This window comes from Haemaphysalis longicornis, unplaced genomic scaffold (genome assembly GCF_048455015.1).
Source record: "Haemaphysalis longicornis isolate Haplotype H1 unplaced genomic scaffold, Haemaphysalis longicornis Haplotype H1 scaffold_1, whole genome shotgun sequence".
In the NCBI taxonomy this organism is placed as follows: domain Eukaryota; kingdom Metazoa; phylum Arthropoda; class Arachnida; order Ixodida; family Ixodidae; genus Haemaphysalis; species Haemaphysalis longicornis.
In genome coordinates, this window is record NW_027526203.1 from 401531956 (window position 1) to 401549335 (window position 17380).

General features: G+C 50.8%; 1 protein-coding gene and 1 pseudogene across 1 annotated transcript; both read right to left on the bottom strand.

Moving 5' to 3' along the window:
- Window positions 1-433: 433 nt before the first annotated feature.
- Window positions 434-1863, bottom strand: LOC144155414 (uncharacterized). Its single transcript, XM_077686817.1, has one exon. The coding sequence runs from the start codon at window positions 1610-1612 to the stop codon at window positions 644-646; it is 969 nt and encodes a 322-aa protein (XP_077542943.1). The 5' UTR covers window positions 1613-1863; the 3' UTR covers window positions 434-643.
- Window positions 1864-15674: 13811 nt separating this feature from the next.
- Window positions 15675-16479, bottom strand: LOC144155415 (glutathione peroxidase pseudogene; annotated as a pseudogene).
- Window positions 16480-17380: the final 901 nt, after the last annotated feature.

The following is a 17380-nucleotide window of genomic DNA, read 5'->3' on the forward strand; positions in this document are numbered from 1 at the left end:
AGGAGCCCTTCCCAGCCCTGTCAAGACGCAGACCGACCAGCAACGGGAACGGCAACCAGTTCGTCTGCAGCATACTGAGCACGTCTGGGAGCCTTTCACTGCGCCGCGTCCGTCAAGATGCAAACACTTGTTTGACCACGCGTTGCCTTGCTTCAGACGGCGGAGGAAGAACTCCCTGCACCACACCAACAGGCCCCCAACAACCCCACGTGCAGGGGGTGTGGGTGGCCCGCTGGGGTGGGTGACAGGTTCCTCCTCCGCGAGTCCTCCGCAAGACACAGCGACAAGTCCACTGGGAACAGGCGCAGCTGCCGCGAGTCGCAGCTGGCGCGCGCCAGCAGGCGTCGTGTCTGGCGCACGCCGCCGCCGCTCGTATGCCCTGAGGCCGGGGCTCCGAGCGGCGGGCGAGTGACACACACACGGGGGCCAGCGCTTCGATGAACGGAAAATGGACTTTAATATTGATTTTTCTTAAAAAAATAAACGGTGCAACAGTACTCAACGCAAGACGGCAGTCTGAATGAGGGGGGAGGGGTGGGTACGCACTGGGGGTCCGCCGCGAGCCGGCGCCGGCGAGTCCAGGCCCGGGGGCCCCTTTGTACAGCTGACTAGACACGGGGCGGCCCGCCGCGGGGGGCGCCGCCTAGTAGCCCTGGAGCGAGCGCGCGATCTCGGAGTCGACGTTCTCCGGCGGCACGCCCACGTTGGTGAGCAGCGACTTGAGCACGGCCAGCTCCTTGGTGAGCAGCTCCACCTTCTTGCGCAGAGAGTCGTTCTCGCGGTTCAGCTCGGACACCTTGCGCTCGGTGTCGCGCGAGCGCTGCTTGGCCTTCTCGCGAGACTTGCGCACCGCGATGTTGTTCCGCTCGCGCCTCCGCCGGTACTCGTCGGATCCCTTGTCGAGCAGCTTCTTGCCTGCCGAGCTGCGGTGCGGCTGGGGCTTGGCCGGCGCGCCCAGCGGCCGCAGGGGCCCGCCGCCGTTGTGGTGCGTCGGGGGAACGCCGAGGCCGCCGTGCAGCTGGGCGCCCTGCGGCTGGGCGTGCGGGGGCGGGGGCGGCAGGCCCAGCGGGCCCTGGGGCGGCGCGAGCCCATGCGGCTGGCCCGACGAGAAGACGGCCACGGGCCGCAGGGTGGGCGCCGCCGCGGGGGCCCCGCCGTGCAGGCCCGGGAAGGCGAGCAGGCCGCGGCCGTAGGGCTGCTCGCGGCAGCTCGAGTACTCGGCCTGATCCAGCGGTTCTTGCTTGATGCCGAGCCCCGCCTCAGCGCCGTACCGGTGCTCGTTCAGGGGCCCGCCCTGGTGGGGCATGGAGAAGGCCTGGCCACCGTAGCGCTTCTGCTGCTCGGTCAGCAGGTCCGTGAACAGCGTTTCCTCGAGGCTGCTCGACGAGTGCGCCGAAGAAGACGAGTCGGCGATGAAGCCCTGCAGGTCGAACGACAACTCGGGCGTGTTCAGTTCGGCCAGGTCCGGCACGCAGCCGTCCGAGCCCAAGTCGAAGGCGCCAAGCTGCGGCCGCGCGCCCGGCGCAGCGCTCAGCACCAGCGGCGGCGGCTGTCGCGACGGATGCTTCAGGTCCTCGCTGCTCGCCGACTCATACAGATGGGGCGAGTCCATGCCGGACGATGCGTAACATGGCGACAGTTGCACGCAGTGCTCAAAGTCAAAGCTTTTCCGCAGCGGAGAAGCCGTCGTGACCCGGGGGGCGCTGGCCAGTGACCACTCCACACACTGCCCTCGCCGGGCGCGCACCCGACGATGCGCTCGGTCCTCGAATTTGCCGCGCGCACAAGTCCGCACTCTCCGCACAGAACACTCAAGGTTAGCTGGCGTTCGCGACCTAGCCGTATGAAACGGTTCGCCCAGCGCAGGCCACGCGCTGCATTTATAGTGAGCCGCACTTTTTCGCGGCGCGCACGGCGACCGGAGTGCACCGCCGCGGTGTCGTCACTTTGCGGCGCTCCCATTGGCCGGGACAGGGCGCTCCTCTGACGCGCGCGTGACGCTCCTCGGGGCGGGGCCGCCTCTCCCGGCGGCGAGGAGGGCTTCTCTCGTGGCTCGCCTTTTCCAACTTTCCCTAACATTCCGGAGCACGTGCTGGCGCCGAAGGATTGCCCTGCTCAATTAGCCCGCGGAAGGGAAGCCCCCGCATCGATCGGCCACGTGAGGCCGCTTGGAGACAGCGCCGCTGGGCCCTGGCCAAGACCGGGCGGCTAAAAGCGCCCAAGGTCTCGGCCTGGGAAGAAAGAGGAGCTCGCCGCGCCGAGGTTCACCACCCTTCCGCTCCGAACCCCCGCGCTACGAACCTCGGGATCGCCCTCCCGTTTGGGACACCTGGGCGCGTGTACTGCGAACACTCTTGCGACCATCACTGCGATAAGCTCCGAAGAGACAGCGCGGCAATTTAACAGTAATTTCGAAATGCAGTTTTCCTCGAACCATCTTTTCCGGTACGGTACAACTATAAAAGCCCAGTAAGTCCCGTGGCTGGACAGCGACGGCGCCTTTAAATTCGAAACGAACGCCGCATGCGGTGTTTGAATAAATGAACCACTTATGAAAAAGTACTCGGCCCATGTACAACAAGAAATAAAGTGGAAGCTCCAAGTAATTGCTAAACTGGGTCAGCGGGCAAAGAATACGCTATGCTAACAGAAAAGGTGTTAATAGTGTCACATTTACAACTGGAAGTCCAGTGTGATTAGGCAGCGTTTAACTTTATTTTTTTTTTTATTTCGGTGATGGAACTTTCCCGTCGCAGTCACCCATTTTTAGGTGTAAAATTCTAGCTTCTCTGCTCATTATTATTTAATGCTTTATTTGCGTGACAAAACAATGAGAGAATTGCCCTGACACAATTCACGCTGGAACGAACCGCGTTATGGCACACATCGCTTTTTTTTTTACTTTCACTCAATTCCCGTTAATTCGTTATTCCATAGGCCGCGCCAATTTATTATATCTGAAAGCGAGGCAAGAGAAACTAAATTGAGCAAGGGTTCTATTGCGGGAGCTAGTTACACGGTCAGTTATAACTAGCGCTGGTTCACGACTGAATGAGGGCGAAGTAAATATCCACATCTTTATTCTTTCGTTTGGCTTCGGCGCTTTGTGGTGGTAATGAACCAATTTCTGCTTAAACGTGTTTGTAACTAGGACCGGTCTATATGAAAGACCAGGATCCTACTCAAGTCAGTGGCGTAGCCAGGATTTTATTTCGGGGGGAGTTCTACAATCCCCTCGCTAAAGCGGGGGCTGCGGGAGAAAGTAGCTTAGCTTTAGAGCTGTAGTGTACGCTTTAGGGCATTTTGGGACCCCCCAACAACAAAGATCATTTCATTTCCGACTTCAAGAGCACGGGACAATACTGATGACTTCGGTTACGTCAGCATTTCCTAGAGCACGAGCAGTGTTGGCTGTAGTAAAATCTCGCTCCCCCGGGAGCGGCCCTCAAAGGTCGAGAAAGCGCAGCACAGCGCGGTTTGTGGCCTGTCGCCCTCGAGTGGCGCAGTGCCGGCTTTCTCCCACCGCTGCCGCACTGTTACATTACGCCGGGGCTGCTACTCCGCGTATTGTGAAGCGCTGATGACAGGCGCGCGCAACGTGCGCGCGCGGCGCCAGGCCCGTTCCCCGGAGTACCCGCGCTCCTCTCAGCGCCTCCGAGTCGGTGGCGCCCTCGCGTGCCGCAAGAGGATAACTTCGATGTCGTCTGCTGCTCTGGTCGCTCTGCTCGTTCACTTTGGCCGTGACCGTAACCGCGGAAAAGAATAAATAGGCTAACAAAAATATCAACAAAAAGAAACTGATCATAAGCCGACAAAAATAATCTGATGAATTACAAACAATCGTATCCCGCCCGCTAAATTTTTTTCAATGGGATTCAATTTTTTGTTTTGTTTCCATGACTGAGGAGACCCACCACCTCGGATCGGCAGGGACCAACTCCTAGCTAGTCTTCCTAGAAAAGAAACGTTTATTTCTCTCTGACACGATTGACCAACGTGGCTCGTTGCGAACCGATCACTCGGTTCACGCAGTAGCCACGTCACGAGCACAGCCCACAATAACTAGTGGCTGGTGACTATATTTGTCTGTCAACTTGATTCCTTCCTATCCGAAAGAACTGAGTTCATTTCCTTGTTAGTGAGCACTGACCGAACGTCGCAACAGGGGCGTAGGCAGGGAATCAAACTCGCGATCCCGTGCTAAGCAGGCGCCTCTCACTGAGCGAGAGAGGAAAGCCTTTATGCAAGTATACAGTAAAAGCTCGTTAATTCTAACTCGGTTAATTCGAATTTCTCGTTAATTCAAACTCACGCCCTGGTCCCGGCACAGCCCTGTATATTTCAATGGGGGAAAACTCCCGATAATTCGAACGCGTCGGTATCCAGAACGGTTAATTCGAACTGTGATCCCTTGGTTTCCATCGCTTCTGGCAGGAGAAGTCGGCCCATGATTGATGACAATGTGTTTCAAATCAAAACCAAACCAAATTTACAAGATATTTAAAACAAAACAGAAAAACAACAGCGTGGCGCGCGCGCTACGCTATTGCAACAGCTTATTTCGTGTCTACAGAGGACGCCGCGGGTTCTCCAGCGCGTGCCATTATTATTTACGAAACATTACTTGAGAAATCACCTGCCAAAAACGTGTAGTAGCGCCTGATTCGCGATAATGAGTCCAAAGGTGGCTTCTTTGTGTTCTGCCTGCGAAGTGTGTCGCGATTTCCATTCATTCTAGCGCCCGCCCGCTAATTCGAACTTCGCTTCATTCGAACAATCTTATGGTCCCCTTCGAGTTCGAATTAACGAGCTTTTACTGTACGTGCGTATCGTGAGCTTCTCGATTCAATAGGCAACTTGTTGGGCAGCGACCGGACTCCCTGCGTATCCTCCGGCCAGTGGTGGAACCAAATGGGTATTCAATAACCCACCTAGGCATGCCGTGGGCAACATTACGGATTGGGTTTTTACGTGCCGAAGTTATTAGTAATAAATGCCGGACTCCTCCCACCAACTCTTACCAAAATGTCAGGCTTGATCCTACATGCGTCTACGATGAGGAATCACCTTCCCCGGCCGGAAATAAAATCCTGGCTACGTTAGACCTACTCACGCATGGAGCGGAATACGCAAAAGACGGCCTCGCATGCAGCAGCTCGTTTAGTCAGCCACCAAAGAGGAAGGCGCGCCTGTGTTTTAGGCGTGGCCGAAGGAAATCCGTTTTGCCGCGGCGTCTCACGGAAAGCATTGCAGTCACCTGATATATGCTACAGCCAAAATGAAACTGGCGTCCGCCGCGGTCATTTTGGGCATTTCTTTTTTGCGTTGTCGACCCTGTAAATCGACACTGGCCGAGTGGCGACTCAATTCCCTTGGCATCAAAGGGTGCCGGCAACGGTCAACCAGCGTTTCTTCCAAGCTACAGGTGGTGACAAATGCGCGAAGACAACATGGGCAAGGAAAGGGTCTTCCGGAAAGAGCCTTACGACCCGTCCCGCCTCAGAAGCCGATATGTGACGGATCTGCATTGAAACTACATTCTTTTCAGCCGCATTGCGCCGGCGTGAGAAAGTGAATGTATTCCTGAATTCTTGAGAAACTTGTTTTTACAAACAATGAGGCTGTTCTGGTTTCTTTTAGAATGCTTTGTTTAATTCCTACTAGTCTGTTATACCTATACATAGCAAAGCGGTTCAAATGGATTTCATTTAATCATGCTATACAAACTAGGTGTCGGCCCAAATAAACCAGGTATTAAAATATTTAGTAATCGATTGGACGAGTACTGATTCTTCACGAATACAACAAAAGCACAAATAGTATACAAAAAAAAACATCAAGACCAATTTATTTATTCATCAAGATGAATTTATTTATTCGTTCAAGACCAATTGATTTATTGAAGATGTGAAGACCAACTATAGGTTTACCTCGACTCAGAACAAAACGGGTTTGTTGAATCCGCAAAATCTCTGGGAGAGTTAAGAACTTTAACATGAAATGAACCGGAAGAGTACCTTTGTTTCGGTTTCATTGGCAGTTGGTATCAGTCCACGATTGAGAAACGGTTTTTTTTTTAATCAAGGACGGTTCTTCCATAGAGACCGACCGCTTCACGACTTACCGATCAGCGCTTGGTCACTACCGACTGTCCAGAGCTCGCTTTCAACCACCCAACCCCTCCCTCGCCTGCCGCCCCGCTGTAGTATGGCGCCAACTTCAAACATCCACCTTTCCAAACGCTGCCCCTCCTATCACTCTACTATCCCGAGCTGCACTCTAACCAATGTCCCCTATTACATGTGGTTTGATATTGCGAAGATAAACCCCAACAAACTCTTAAAGAGCACCCCATTTCATTCCAAATTACGAACGAGGAGCAGTGGAAGGCAACGCTGCTCAGCACAGCCACACTTCGCTAGCCCAGGTGACCGATATATATATATATATATATATATATATATATATATATATATATATATATATATATATATATATAGGGCTTGTAAATGAGGGGCTCGTTAGGAAATACAGAAAGAAATGCCGGCAGTCTACAATGCCAAAGAAGGGATAGGGGAATGGTTAGACTATTTTTTACCGTTAGTGACGTTACATTATTTTTTTTATTAATTACGTGAGAAAGAAAGAAAGAAAACCACGCGCCCAGAGGAAAGGCGTGGGTTCGGTCCCCACTCTGGGCGCGTGTTTTTCTTTCTTTCTCACGTAATTAATAAAAAAAATAATGTAACGTCACTAACGGTAAAAAATAGTCTAACCATTCCCCTATGCCTTCTTTGGCGTTGTAGACTGCCGGCATTTCTTTCTGTATATATATATATATATATATCAAGGTTGCAGTCGTCATTGCCAGTGCTATTCGGCTTTTTTCGAAATATATAATAGGGCCGAATGACGTGTGCTTGTCACGTTTCTTTGATTCATTGATAAATAAGCGAAAATATAAGTCGAGAAAAAATCCGCCGTTTCCCGGGAGCGGGACTCGAACCCACATCTCCGCATAACCGGTGCGGTGCGTTAACCAATTACGCTATCCCCACAGCGGCTTCTCTCTCGACTTTAAAGCGGGGGTTTATATTTACAAGAGCTCTGAGGCCGGTCAACTAGCGCCGCCCCTCGACTACCGCGGGAGACGTAGAACGTCTTCTTTCCCAGCGGCCGCCACGTAGAACGTGGTCGGAGGTCGGGGTTAGCAATTGGCATATCCGAACTGCTGGAGCCAGTGCCTCGTAATGCATGTAGCAGAACAGAGAGATACGGGACGAGGGACTCGGTAAAGATACATATCAAGGTTGCAGTCGTCATTGCCAGTGCTATTCGGCTTTTTTCGAAATATATAATAGGGCCGAATGACGTGTGCTTGTCACGTTTCTTTGATTCATTGATAAATAAGCGAAAATATAAGTCGAGAAAAAATCCGCCGTTTTCCGGGAGCGGGACTCGAACCCACATCTCCGCATAACCGGTGCGGTGCGTTAACCAATTACGCTATCCCCACAGCGGCTTCTCTCTCGACTTTAAAGCGGGGGTTTATATATATATATATATATATATATATATATATATATATATATATATATATATATATATATATATATATATATATATATATATATATATATATATATATATATATATATATATATATAGAGAGAGAGAGAGAGAGAGAGAGAGAGAGAGAGAGAGAGAGAGAGAGAGAACCTTTAATGAAATATGAAGAGGTCAGCCCCACTAACGTTGGCTTGCTACTCCAGGTGAGGGTGAATACAGTGAGGTGACAGGGGAAAATAGAGAGAGAGAATAAGGGAAAAAAGAAAGGGGAGGGGGAGGGGGGATGCACACATACATAAAGTGTACATGCTCAGAGGGTTCGCAGAGCCTCTTCTAGCCCTGTTTCCGCAAGAAAAGTAAGCAGAGTTTTTGTTCCCAGCACTGCCTCATCACGATTTCGCCAGGGTCCAAGGAAGTGTGAGAGTTCTAGAGGACCTCCACGTCGGAGCCGCACAAGTGCCTTCGATGCTGTTGGCCGTTGACTAGCATATATCCAGGTGACCGAAGGCGCCGAAGAGACCTACAAGAATGCCGCGATTGCCGGCACTGAAGTCGACTTAATCTGATCTGAACCGAAGTTAATATACTATTATGCAATGCATTAGTAGCTTCACTTATTCATTATTGCAGTATCGTAGTATGCACTACAAGAGCTACAAACATAACAGGAATACACATTTTACAGCATATAGAGCCATTCGATACACTGCCCATGAGCAATTCATTCACCCCACAAGTGACCTTTTCCCAAATTACAACGTTCTTTCCATTTTTTTTCTGTATATACATGCAGCTAGAATACGTTACTAACATACCAACGTTTTGGTACCTTAAATTTCATTTGGAAAACTTGAGAATCACAGCGATCGTCAAACATGGTTATAAGGAAATGTGGTTAGCCAAAAATAATTTCGACCCTCTTTGTATAGCACCACTTCAATTAAAGTGTTTCTTTGGCAAGAAGTATTGTATATTATTCATTTATTTCTTCGGTCCATATTGCCCACAGACGTCTGTGAGGTTAGACTGGCTTTAGAGTGCTCACTTTTTGTACAAGCGTAAAAGGAACCCTGGAGACAATCGATAAGTTTGCTTTATTCGAAACATTTGGCAGTGATACCTCTCTACAGTTTTAATCGACCGTGAACGTCGTTGCCATCACCCAGGAACTAGTGTTTAAAGGGACTAATTTCAAATTACCCGCTCTCTGCGCCATTGTATGACGCGGTAAAATTCTATTGACGCACTCGGGGGAGCGGCCGAAAAAGGGCAATCAGTACGCTGACTTGAGGGCGCTGAAAAGAAATCGGAAGTTTGGAACCGTTAATAAAACCTGGTAAAACATTGCAGGCTGTTCCAGCGTGTAATGACTCTCTACTGCGTTACGGCGAAGCCGTGGGCTTTGTTCTTGCTTCGGGCGATGAAAGTAACTAGATTTTGACGACTTGAGCTCACATGAATCCTCAGTGCCTCGTGAGAAAACGACGGGCACGATTTGTTCGCAATTCCATCGACTTGCTATCATGCTGTTGCGAAAGCCACACAAGAGGGGACGTGTTTTCGGGGTGTGCTTCCTTGGTTTTTTATGTGTGATTTTATATATATAGAAAGCTAGGACAGAGTTTTCATGACCGCCCGTTTCAAAGGAAACTGAATGCGAAGAAAATCCATTCGACAGGTGAAGCACTTACTTGGCTCGCATGCCGTCGGTTAGCACGAACTTCTCTGGCACATGCGATGTCACCCGTACTTCGTTCCAGATCTTTCTTTGCCTTTTCTTATTTCCAGAACTCCCCCCTCCCCCTCCCCTTCTAAAAAAATGTTTCGCAACCCGTATTCTAGAGAGAGTAGTGCTTCCTTCCTTCTATGTTTCACTCTTATCTAACTGTTTTCGAAGAATAGACGTCGATAAAGATTCAAGTAGGTATGGTGCGTACTGGTTTTAAAAAGCTCACCAACCAAAGAGGGAAGGCGAGCCTTTCACGCCTGAGGCTCTCGGCTCCGCTCGACCACCCGCCTGCACTCACGGGAAACCTACCGCACGAAGTCCGTAATAACATCACAGTATACCCCCTGCCCCGTAATATGCACCCCGTGCACCCCGAAGCCAGAGCAAAAGCCATATACAAGATCTATGGCAATCAACCAACACCGGCGTATACGGACGCGGCGTCTTATCCGGGTAGGACCGCAACGGTATCCACCGTAATCGTTGAAAACAAGTACCGTTGCAGCCTCTCTCTTGCCGGCGACAATACTACACAGGCGGGGGAAATGGCCATCGCCCTCGCCGTCACGGCGTCGTACAAACTAATGCAGCGATCATTGTCACTATTGACTCGCAGCAGGCTTGTCGGAATTTCGCTAGGGGACGCCTGCACACAACAACGCTCCGCATCATCCAGCAGCAGCCCCCGAAGAGGCTAGTCAGGATTGTATGGGCTCCGGCACATCACGATATCCCTGGAAACGAGGCGGCGGACGCCATCGCTCGAGAATTGACCCACCGAGCGGGCGCCGAGAGCAGCGTTGGCGAACCCGAGTGCATGCAGCCCTTGACCTCTTACGCCGAGTTCACGCAGGCTGTCGCAGCAGACACTCGCCCCTCCCCCACCACACACACACACACGCACACACACACACACACACACACACAAATATCTACCCCGAGAGCACGAACGTCATTTACGTGCTCTCCAGACGAATTCATTCCCCCATCCTATCCGGCTCCACCTTTTTAACTCCCCGCTTTGCCAATTTTGCGGAGAACCCGGAACGCTACGCCATATGGTCGGAGGGTGTGACCATCCCCACTGATTCCCCCCAATCTGCAACTTTCTACTGTCGAGCTTTGGGAGAGCGCCTTGGCAAGCACCGGCCTGGACGACCAGCTTCGGCTGGCTCAAAGGGCTGTCGATGCTGCCCGCGCTCAAGGCATCCTGGACTGAGGACGCCTCCTTCAAGCTTCAGTACAATCCCCCCTGTTGATTTAAATAAACGTTTATTCTCTCTTGCGCGAAAAGAAGAGGATGACGCAACGAAAGGGAAAACGACACGAGAAGACGAAGAAGCTCCTTCCCTCGCCAAAATTTATACGCATAAGCACCCTCTCCAACTCCCCCCCCCCCCCCCTCCTCCCGTGCCACTGGAACAATCGCAACGGTTTCTGCTGCACCTGAATGCTTGATTTGCCTTTTTTGTGAAGATTGGAGCCTTAATTGTAAAAAAGCGAAGATCAGCAACCGGATTTACAAAATTACTTTAATGCGGCTTAGGGTGTGCAGCCTTTGTTATGTGCAGAATGTAGAAATTTATTTCAGACAACAAGAAAGATACAAGTTGCCTGGGGGACCGGCGTAAAGGCACAGAAAGCCTAACAGAAGGCCCGGTATCCTTAATTTTTGAGGACGTAACTAGCGTCCTTTGTGAATACGACCCCGCATCTTTCTGAAGAACATCTGCGATGGACTGAAACCGAATTAAGTGCTTTGCGCGCAGATTTTACAGAAGTATACTTTGTCGGTTACATATCGAATCTTTCCGTGCGCGTAAAACTGTGGGCACTCTGAACATGGTGTTCTTTCTCCGCTATTCAGACGTCCTGGAACATTATAGGCTCGGCAGAAGAAAATTCCCACCACCTCATCCTCGGTTAACCAGAGAAGAAGCCACCACTCTTCGGTAATTGCAGACGAATTCTTATCCCCACAGCACCCTCCTCCATTCCATCTACCCGACTCAGTATACCTCCCTTTGCAATTTCTGTCCGACGCCGGGCACCCTGTACCACCAGGTATGGGAGTGCCAACAAACTCCAAACCTACCCCCAATCCCCTTCCCAACTTTTGAGCAGTGGATGGCTCGTCTGGTCGATCCGGACCTTGGACACCAGCAAGAACTGGTCAAGAGGGCCTGGACGGCAAGTCGCAGCCTGGGTATCCCGGAATACGAATGCCCTCCAGAGTGCCCTGCCATCAGCACTTACGCTCAATAAATGTTTATTCTTCTCCTCCTCAAATCGATCATTTCCCTTTACCCTCACGCGATGAGCTTAGCTGAAGATCAGTTTCGGAGGACATGTAGACGTGATAATGAGCGGTGGTATCCTTTTGCTTTCAGTGAAAATTCACGTGTGTCCATGTCTCCCCGCTTTGCCCTGAGGTTCTTGGGGTGGGGGAAGGGGGAGGAAATGGGCCCGAAACTGCCTGACTGGGGGGTTGTCGACACCTTATAACAGGCCCAAAAAACGACCCCGCATGCGTCGCAGTTGCTCCTGTAAGAGGGCTGGAACTCGAAACTGTAAATGCCTCTCCGAGGACCGCAAACAAAAAAACGAAAGGTGAATTACCGAGCCCGTACATCCTATCCTGCCTCGCACCTTAAAATGGCACGTGTTTAAAACCGTGCACTGTTGCCGCGTAGTGCTTTATGTGCCTAATTTAAAGATAAGCAGACCTTTGGAGGCATGGAGGAAAGAAAAGCTTAGGAGAGGCCCCCAGCTATCCCCGCGCATTGGCAAAAGTGTGGAGGAAGTCACGTGTTTTCGGCGGCCATTGGAAGTCGCGTTAGCAACGGCGTCCTAGCAACAGCCCGCCCGCCGTTCGCCAGTCATGGAGGAAAGGCAGCACCTGCCTTGTCGTCCGATTGCGAAGATTGCTGCTTCGCTTTGCTGCGCTGTGGTCTTGCGGAACTCGAAAAGGATGCTGCGAGTTGCGACAGCTGCGCCGATGTGAATATGTCATTTAATTTCTACTCGCAAGTGCACCTTGTACCGCGTCAAGCTATTGCTCCGGTCGCGATCACGACGCGCCTATTGAAGTGCAGATATCGTGAACGCGCCGTCCCGTCGTACGCGCGGACACCCGTCAGGTAGATTTTCGGGAAGTGATACACGGTGTGCAGTACGTAGGCGACTTGCAACCGAACGATTCGCAACTCAATTTTTTGGTTATCGCCGCTGCAATATATAGTTTGCTAGGCCGGCAATGCGCGGCAGTGCTTTTGCAGCTGTTACAAGGTAGATTCCCAGTTGATATAATTCCATCGTCCTATTACCTTAGTAGGTGTCCGTCTGTTGACTGGAAGAGTGCTGGATCTGGAATCTGGATCTTTTTGTGGTCTCGCTCTGGATTTCGCTTTTCAACGCTTCATACTGCGAGGTTAGTGTATGAACGTTTTCAACTGATATCACCTTGAATTTATTGACACTGAGACAAGTTGAAACTTGGCGAAAAAAAGTTTATTGTCGCCACCCACCCTCTCATTTTTTTTTACTCAATAAAACGTTTTTGCCTCCTCCTCCTCCTCCTCCTCCTGCGCAAAAAATTCTATCGAAGGCACGCGAACAACGGTAAAAACATTCCACAATTTTTTAGCGTGAAATCTGCATGAAGTACTGCTTATCTATATATATAGAACGGCCGTTTAATTGACTAGTCATCTCTGGGATTGCCAGTGAAACTGCAACGCAAACTTGGGCACTTTCCAGTCCGGTAGCCGCACGGCGTTCGCCCACTGTTTGCAGCGTTCGCCATCGCTTGGGAACCTATAAACGGTGGCGATTGCAAACAAAGGATGAATGCACACCAATGTACAGCAATACTTGTCAGCGGAATGATGCACTAACCGGTGGAAATTGACGCCCAATTCCTTGGGTACCGATCGCGACTTGCAGCCTGGCACCGAGCATTGCGGCATTGTTAGAGCGAGCCGCTTCGCAAACCTGCTGCGGCCACACTGAAGACGTGTAACAGTGTAACCGCGCGTTTAGGTTCACGGTCACGCGCTGCAAAACGGCCTTCTACCTGCCTATCAGCTGATTTCCGCCGGCTCGGCGCTGGCAGATGCAGACGACAAGAGAGGCGATACAGGACGGAGGAGGCGGAGAAGGTGCACCGAGAGAGAGAGGCAAAAAGAGTCCGCCAATGGCATGGAGGGCCAATGGTCCGCCATTCGACTTACAGAAATGGCGTTTCCGGCTGCGCTGGGTGTGACGTCAGGGCCTCTCCTAAGCTTTTTTTTCCTCCATGTTTGGAGGTGTCGGAGAGGCAGTGTTGCCAGTACCCCAGAGTGGGCGTGTCCTGTACCCGGCGCAAAATGGAGCCTACGTGATTCGTGGGTGCGTGCTTCATAATTTCCTAAGATGGCTCCTGAACCATACGAGGAAGCAAAGGCCAATTGGCGAAAAAGTGATATTACGAAAAAAACAAAAAAACTGGTCGATGTTTCACTGCCCGCTTTAAAAGCAGATGGCGCCAATGTCAAAACTTCCACTGCCCGAGTTTTGTGTCGTGGCGCAAGGAACATCCCACCCCGCTCCAACGTGACAAGTGGCATGAGAATCCGCGGGATCACTTGCGCCGGTGAACAGTGCACGGCGTTCGATCACAGCGGGAACGTCAGATATTTAATAAGTCACCCAGTGATGCTCCAGCTGTTGCATTAGAAACTCAGATGACCCCTTAGCACTTTCTATGAATGGTGAATGCGAAAGCAGGGGCGTTTAATTGAACGCCGCAGCGCAGACGCCCCGGCTCGCAAGTGACCGCTGCGCCTCTGGGTGACAGGAGCCCTGTTCTGTGCAGGAGCTGCAGTGGCGGGCGTAGTGTGAAGGCCGGCGCGGCGCGTGCTGAAACAAAACCGGCTACGCCAGCGCTTTTATCGAGGGGAGCAGCCGACGGAAGGCCGCATACCCACATGGCTCTGGGCATGCTCAGGCTAAGGCGTCCCAAGAAAGCACTACGCAGGCGTTGCCTAAACGTAGGCAACGAAACGGAGCGCGCGCTCCGTTTCGTCGCTGACGCGTAGCAGCCAGTGGGAATTTAGGCGCGTTGTACAAGCTACAAGCATCGCCGACTCGTTCGCTCAATGAGACTTTTTATACTTTTGCATTAAAAAAAAGTGAAATCGGGAGTTTAGCCACCCTGCAGTCCCGCCTGCACTTTTAAAGGAGCACAGACACAATATTTCGAAGCTGTTATAGCTATGCAGTTTGCTTCCTGTGTCCCTGCCCACCCAAACCAATCAGTGACGTCTCCAAAACACAGGAAAATATCCTTTCCTCCAGGAAAGTACTCTTTCCTCCAGACCCGCCGCGGTGGCTCAGTGGCTAAGGCGTTGCGCTGCTGAGCACGAGGTCGCGGGTTCGATTCCCGGCCGCGGCGGCCGCTTTTCTGATGGAGGCGAAAAGCAAAAACGCCCGTGTGTGCGAGATTTCGGCGCACGTTAAAGATCCCCAGGTGGTCAAAATTAATCCGGAGCCCTCCACTACGGCGCGCCTCATCGCCTGCGTTGCGTCGGCGCGTTAAACCCCCACAATCAATCAAACAATCAATCTTTCCTCCAGGCTCTGATGTGTCTCGTCGTAGAGGCAGCCCTGGAAACCCTGGGGCTTTCGTTGTTGGAACTGACACGACTAAAAAACACTCTGGGCAGGATACACCATACTGCAGGGGCGTAGCCAAGAAGGGTGTTCCGGCCACGCAGGAAAGGTTCCGGTGTCAGACCATCCTCCGAAAATTTCTGAGGGCTGCCCCACCTCTTCTTTCGGCCCCTCCCCTCCTTTATTTTTGCCCATGGTATTTGCACCCCACATCGATATGTTCAAATGTAAAAACTAAAATAACAAAAGTGTGAGTTGGTTGACAAAAAATAGCATTTGCTATAAAAACGAGACGGCTTTTCTTTTTCGTAATTCTGTGCGCGAATTGGCATTTTTTACGAAATAATAGTCGTCGGCGTCCGGTTTGCACTGGCATTTCTATGTAGATATTATAGTGGACGCAACAACTAAATCCTTCGGCTTTATAATGACTAAGATATTGTTTGGGTGCAGGCTTTGTTTCCTTTTGGCTGCGCCACTGACACATTGTGTAATTTTTTACACTACCATCGGCCATATATTGTTATTATATCGGAACGATAGGCACCTATATCAGCGAGAAAAACGTAGCAAAGTTTCCTCACAACACTCCTTAATTGACTAAGAAACGTTGAGGGTTAAGCATTAATTTGGTTCCCTTTTCGAGCATGGCATTTCAAAAATGTGCACAAGTTTAATTAATTCTGCAGTACGCATGCGATATACGACAAACAAATTCACCAAAACAAATCAAAATAAGCAATTTACTTCGATAGATTAAGTAGGAAAAAGGGTGCAATGAGCACCAGCAGTCTTTTGTTCGAATGGCAGCTCAAAGACGCGAAGCACCAGCGAGGAGTTTCTTGATGTCTTCTTCGATCGCATTAGGCTCTGTCGTTGGTGCATATCTCCCAACGGGTTGTCCATTCCTGTTCACAAGGAACTTCGTGAAGTTCCACTTGATGCTGTCGCCCAAGGTGCCGCCTTGCCGCTCTTTCAAGAACTTCCAAAGAGGGTGCGCGCCGTCTCCATTCACAGCTACCTTGCCGAACATGTCAAACTTGACATTATACGTCGATTTGCAGAAGCCCGCGATTTCCGCGTTGCTCCCGGGTTCCTGACTTCCGAACTGATTGCAAGGGAACGCCAGGATGCTAAGAGGTGGGTCGTGTGAAGCGTACTTGTCATGCAGTTCCTGCAATTGCCGGTAGTTACTGTCGGTGAAACCACAACGAGAGGCAACGTTCACTATCATCACGACGTGGCCAGCGTATTTCCTCAAGGAGACGTTCGTGCCAGTGATGTCCTCAGCATCGAAATCGTAGATGGAACAGGCATCCTTCCAATTCTCACCCGATGACATGTCACGTCCAGTAGCCACTGTATTTGCAGAACAAGTACGGTGGCTGCTGTCGTCTTCGGCGAATGCTCCAAAATTCGCCACACTCAGCACACACGTAGCAATTGCAGCAATAGTAAGCACAAATGGCATTTTTACTGCAGCTGCTAAGATCGACGTCACACACACTATTGAATGACACACGAGACAGTGTCGGCACCTGTCGAGCTGAAATCAAGTGTTCGCAAAATTTTCTCCTTGCATCTGCGTTTCAAAATATATGCCATATAAGAAATTGTAAATAATTATTGTAATATAATCAAATATGTAGTAAAAATACTCCAAATGCGACGCGCAAGCAATAAAGAAAAAGAAGTTGTAGGTTTAGGTGGCGCCATCTAGATGCTAGCAAAAGAAGGTGATGCAAGAGGGATATTTGAACCACTTCAAATGCTTCAAATGTGCGTTTCGGCACCATGGGAGGCCACTTTGCTCAACAAGCATCCGAATCACTGGAAATGGCTCGCGGACCGGTCGGCGAGGGCAACATGGATTAATGCAACCCCCGACTAGAACCCGAACACCTTAAAGGGACACTAAAGGGACACTTTTTGTTTAAAAATCACGCGTTTTGTAGCTCTTTCGGCTTTTGTTCAACGCCCGACAATGCCTCGTTTCCTAAGAAATAAATTCCTAAAGCTGGCATTTATCCCTACCGTTTTCCTTCCATATTTTCGTGACGTTTCAGAGAACGCCACAAAGCGCCCAGGCCCCAGAGCGAGCCGAGATGAACTTTACTCGATCGCCGCCATCTTCCTGAAAGCCTGTTTCCATCTTTCCTCCATGCTGTTTTCATCGGCTTTCACTTCCGTCGCAGCCGGTCAGAAAAGCTTTTCTTAACGCCATCCTATAGTGGCGGCGCACAGACAAATTCGGTAACCAGGATATGGTGGCTAGCCACCGTAATCCAGCGAAGCACCGTAGCTAAGGTTCACAGGAAGGCCCAGTACGTGCTGCCACCAGGGAGCAGGTGTCGCAGATGCATGTGCAGTTGATGAAATAAGTTTACACTCGTCACGCTTCAAGTCGACTGCGCTAACAATATCTGCGTT

Excerpts from the sequence above, each read along its gene's own strand:
- LOC144155414 (XM_077686817.1), bottom strand. The coding sequence starts at position 1,612 with ATGGACTCGCCCCATCTGTATGAGTCGGCGAGCAGCGAGGACCTGAAG.